The 5,000-nt window shown below is 38.0% G+C and overlaps 1 protein-coding gene across 2 annotated transcripts in view; it reads right to left on the bottom strand.

Annotated features, from left to right (window-relative positions):
- LOC115214097 (L-threonine ammonia-lyase-like) overlaps nucleotides 1-5,000 on the bottom strand; it is a 79,542-nt gene that overhangs the window by 28,893 nt on the left and 45,649 nt on the right. For both annotated transcript variants that reach the window (XM_029783150.2, XM_036504803.1), the window contains exon 7: nucleotides 1,694-1,856. In XM_029783150.2, coding sequence (XP_029639010.1) covers nucleotides 1,694-1,856 — 163 coding nt within the window. The remainder of the gene's footprint in view (nucleotides 1-1,693; nucleotides 1,857-5,000) is intronic.

Below are 5,000 nucleotides of genomic sequence, written 5' to 3'. Positions count from 1 at the left end.
AGACAGACATTCTAGTTGGTATAGTCATAAAAAATCAAGATTTATTATAAGCAATACCATGAGGTTTAGTCATCTGGATAATTCCTTTCGTCCGTCTATTGTGGTAAAAAGATTGGTATATACTCAAAAGTATTCATAAATTTCTATCCTTTTGTTATAATATTCTTCTTAATAATCCTTTGAATAACCCTAAGCTTTAACTGTATACATAGCAACATTCTTTAAAATATTTAACTATAGTACCACATGATAAGGCTTCCCCTGTTTTATTATCAATAGTCTGCTAGTGGGCGACCCCCTTTATTATCACCTAACATCTTGTTTTAAGTTTTTCTTTACTAAACCTCATGATATTGCTTATAATAAATCTTGATTTTTATGACTATACTAACTAGAATGTCGTCTACTCCCTCAGCCCTACCCCTAACAGACACTGACCTCTGTTCTCTAAGCCTTAGATATACAAGGGATTTGACAAACTAGTCTATAAATTAAAACTAACCTCATAAAGAAAAAAAAAGAAAGAAAGAAATTATCAGTGGCAAGCAGAGTCTTCTTGATAATTTTAGTAACTTCTCTGCTGAAGTAGAGACAAAATGTTCTTTGTCTATCTCCTTAACTTCTAGAAGATTTTAGGTATAATTATACTAATGTGTCCATCTTTTCTAATTTAATTAAATTCTATGTCTTTGTGCAGCTGAAGATTGCTCTACATTTTAAATTGATGTAATGATTACATTGTTCAATTAAATGGAGTTGCATGAAACGATCGTACTGCATTACCTCTAGATATCCTTGTTGCTTATTTTGATTTTAATCGCTTTATTTTGAAACTGTATGGATAATACCGTACTAAATTCTGGTGCCTCAACTTAAGTACCATATTCATCTAAATCTAAATTTTTGTTGAACGCATTTACCATACCGAAAGCATATATATATATATATATTATATAATATATATTATATATATACATACATACACACATACATACATACATACATGGTGTGTGTGTGTGTGTACGCAGAGAATAGCTGATTATAAAATTTGCTAGTGGTGGATTTATATATAAGACAAAATAAGGGTGTGTAGATATAGAAAAATTGATGGAATTCGGATTATTTGTTTGTTGTGGCATATTTTCAAAGAAAGCCAGGAGGGAGAATAAGAGAATGAGAGAATAAGAGAAACTTTTAACGAAATCGGGTGATTTGCCCTGACCAATAAAACATGTTTTTTTTTATTACTGAAATATCTCATCTGTTGACGTCATCACTCCAGACAATAGCAGAAGTTTGTTGACTGAACTGTTTAATCTTGACAGTTCGTTGTCAGTTTATCTGCTCAGCATCTAAAGATATGCATCATTTACTCAATAAGTTTATCTGCCGAAATAGTTCATATCCATCCATGCTATATCCTATTATTTCAACGTATCCTGGCCCAGGTGGTTACATGCTTTTTAAACCACAACTACCACCCTGATAGGTGATACTTCTCCGGGTTAGAATAAACCTGGGAACAGCAGTGGAAAAGCGGTGGTTACACACTTCTCGAAACCTTGGAACTTCTGAACCAAGGCCTTACTACCAGCCATTTTTTAAAGAAACTTCACTGAAATGGAAATTAAAGAAAAATGAACCTAAGAAGGGATCGACATAGAAAAGGCGAAAGAATAAATTTACTACTTACAATGATTTTACATTTAGGCATTAGAAATTTGATGGCTACAGCACTTCCGGCTATTAGACCTCCACCTCCAATTGGAATGATGCAACAATCCATATCAGGAACTTGCTCGACAATTTCTAATCCCATAGTTCCTGCGCCAGCAAGGATGTTTGGGTGATCAAACCTGTTACAGAAAATTTGATTGGTTTTATGATTTGTAAATCAATATTTCATTCACATATTCTTTACATTACCTAAAGATGCATTAGACAAATTCTATAAACATTTACTATAAAATTTCATTTTAGAGAACCGCGGGACACGTGAGAAATCACTAGTATGTGAGTTTCATATACATGCAGTGGAACAGTACCACTGTCACTGCACAGGCCTCTATGGTGCGCCAAGTATTTTGAATACTTCATTAAATAAATCTAAAATAAATATAACAGTTTATGTGTGTGTTTTTTTAACGTCTAAAATAGCTCTTTCGTGGTTTAATAGCTTTTTTTTTTTGGCGGTGACTTAAATGTTTTATCTCTTTTATTTGCAAGAATAGGTGGATTAAATCTGTGATGATCTTACTTGGCAAATACTAAGTAGACAAAGCTGACAAAATTGAGTAAATTCACTTTTCCCAGGAAAGAATGCTTTGACATTAATCCCCATTGAAAGTTTCTGCCCGAAACAAGATTCCTCTTCTCCCTCACGGCAAACTAATTTGAGGTTGTCCAAACAGAGTTGGCCTTTTTTTTTTTTTTTACAGATACAGTGGGATAATCTTCCTGCGGCTCACCGTTGTGGAGGAGCGGATGCGTGTTGTCCGATTCACTACTAGGTATAGTAATGTATGAACTCATGCGGTATATATATAAGTGCAGGTGGCCCAGTGGTTAATGCACGTGGCCCCAATGAAGATGCAATGGCCCAGTAGTTAGGGCAGCGGACTGGCGGTCGTAGGATCGCGGTTTCGATTCCCAGACCGGGCGTTGTGAGTGTTTCTTGAGCGAAAACACATAAAGTTCCACAAGGCTCCGGCAGGGGATGGTGGCGAACCCTGCTGTACGCTTTCACCACAACTTTCTCTCACACTTTCTTCCTGTTTCTGTTGTACCTGTATTTCAAAGGGCCAGCCTTGTCACACTCTGTGTCACGCTGAATCTCCCCGAGAACTACGTTAAGGGTACACGTGTCTGTGGAATGCTCAGCCACTTGCACGTTAATTTCACGAGCAGGCTGTTCCGTTGATCGGATCAACTGGAACCCTCGTCATCGTAACCGACAGAGTGCCATCTATAGCAGCAGCTATAGGGATGTGGTTAAGATGTTGCTTAACAACCACGTACTTCCATGTTCAATCCCCTCTGTGCGGAACTTTGAACAAATGTCTTCTACTATAGCTCCTGACCGACTAATGTCTTGACAGTGAATTTTGTTGACGGAAACTATATGGAAGCCTGTTCTGTGTGTGTGTGTGTGTGTGTGTGTGGTGTGTGTGTGTGTGTGTATGAGTGTGTTTGTGTGTGTGTGTGTGCGCGTGTATTGATTATAATCGTTCATAATTTTCACCTTGAAAGGTATTTTAATATGCTAGGTACTGATAAATTTATCCTTATATTTAAAGTATATATATATGTATGTATGTGTGTGTGTGTGCATGTGTATATATATATATATATATATATATATATTTGTGTGTATGTGTGTGTGTTTATGTCTTTGTATGTCTTTGCATCTGTGCTTTTCCCACTATCACCTGGCAACTGGTGTTGATTTGTTTCCGACCTGCAACCTAGCAGTTTGGGAAACGTAGGCGATGAAATAAGTACCAGACTTTAAAATAATTACTGGGATCGACTTGATCCACTAAAACCCCTTCAAGAAGGTGCTCCAGCATGGCCGCTGTCCAATGACAGACATAAGTAAAAAAAAAGATTCAAATTACTCTGAAAAATAATGATTCTACTATAATATCATTTGGGGTAATGGTTAAGAGCGCGGGCTACTAACCCCAACATTCCGAGTTCGATTCCAGGCAGTGACCTGAATAATAATAACATCGAAAAGTACCTTAGGAATGAGAATTCGGATTCGAAACTTCCCCAAGACACCTGATGAAGGCTGTAGGGTATATCGACCGAAACTTTGTGCTGACAACAAACAAGATGAGGACAAATATCCGTCAAATGTAAATAATGTAAAACATGTTATTTTTCTAAGGTTTTATTGTTCCTAACTTAGGTACAAGGCCAATGAATACCGTGAAGCGTATTAACTACTCGCCAGAATTTGACTAATACGTAATTTTATCAACTCCCAGAGAAATGAAAAGCAATGTTGATCGCAACGGGATTTGATCTCAGAACGTAAAGAGCCGAAACTAATACCGAAAGAGATTTTCACAGACAGTTAACGGATTCAATTAATCCGCTGCTCTACTTTTATTTAAACATAATGGTTTATGATTAAAGCGCATCGCCAGTAATATCTTCAGAAGGGGTTTTAGTCGATATCATCGACCTCAGTGCTAGGCTATCGACGCCAGACGGAAGAATGGCACATGTGCCTTCGGCAGGATTTGAAGACAAAACGTTAAGACAAAATACCGCTAAGCATTTCGGCGTGCTAACGATTCTGCCAGCTCACCGCCTTAATGGCGTGCTAATGTTTCTTATTTCTTTATTGCCCCCAAGGGGCTAAACATAGAGGGGACAAACAAGGACAGACAAAGGGATTAAGTCGATTACATCGACCCAAGTGTGCAACTGGTACTTATTTAATCGACCCCGAAAGGATGAAAGACAAAGTCGACCTCGGTGGAATTTGAACTCAGAACGTAACGGCAGAGGAAATACCTATTTCTTTACTACTCACAAGGGGCTAAACACAGAGGGGACAAACAAGGACAGACACACGGATTAAGTCGATTACATCGACCCCAGTGCGTAACTGGTACTTATTTAATCGACCCCGAAAGGATGAAAGGCAAAGTCGACCTCGGCGGAATTTGAACTCAGAACGTAACGGTAGACGAAATACTGCTACGCATTTCACTCAGCGTGCTAACGTTTCTGCCAACTCACCACCCTAGCAGGCGGACCAAATAATGCAAAGCAATTTATACCGACTTTCCAACGATTCTGCAAGGTACAAGAGCAGCAATTTTGTGGGAAATTGTGTTAATTGATACAATCGACCCCTGTACTTTACTGGCACTTTATTTTATCGGTCCCGGAAGAATAACAGGCAAAGCTGACCTCGGCGGCATTTTATTTTTAACCAAGAAAGTGAAGAGCCGGAAAAAATGCCTGAAAGCATTTTTCCCGAT

This window comes from Octopus sinensis, linkage group LG7 (genome assembly GCF_006345805.1).
Source record: "Octopus sinensis linkage group LG7, ASM634580v1, whole genome shotgun sequence".
Classification (NCBI taxonomy): domain Eukaryota; kingdom Metazoa; phylum Mollusca; class Cephalopoda; order Octopoda; family Octopodidae; genus Octopus; species Octopus sinensis.
The sequence above is the reverse complement of the archived record's forward strand: the minus strand, read 5'-3'. Positions and strand labels throughout refer to the sequence as shown.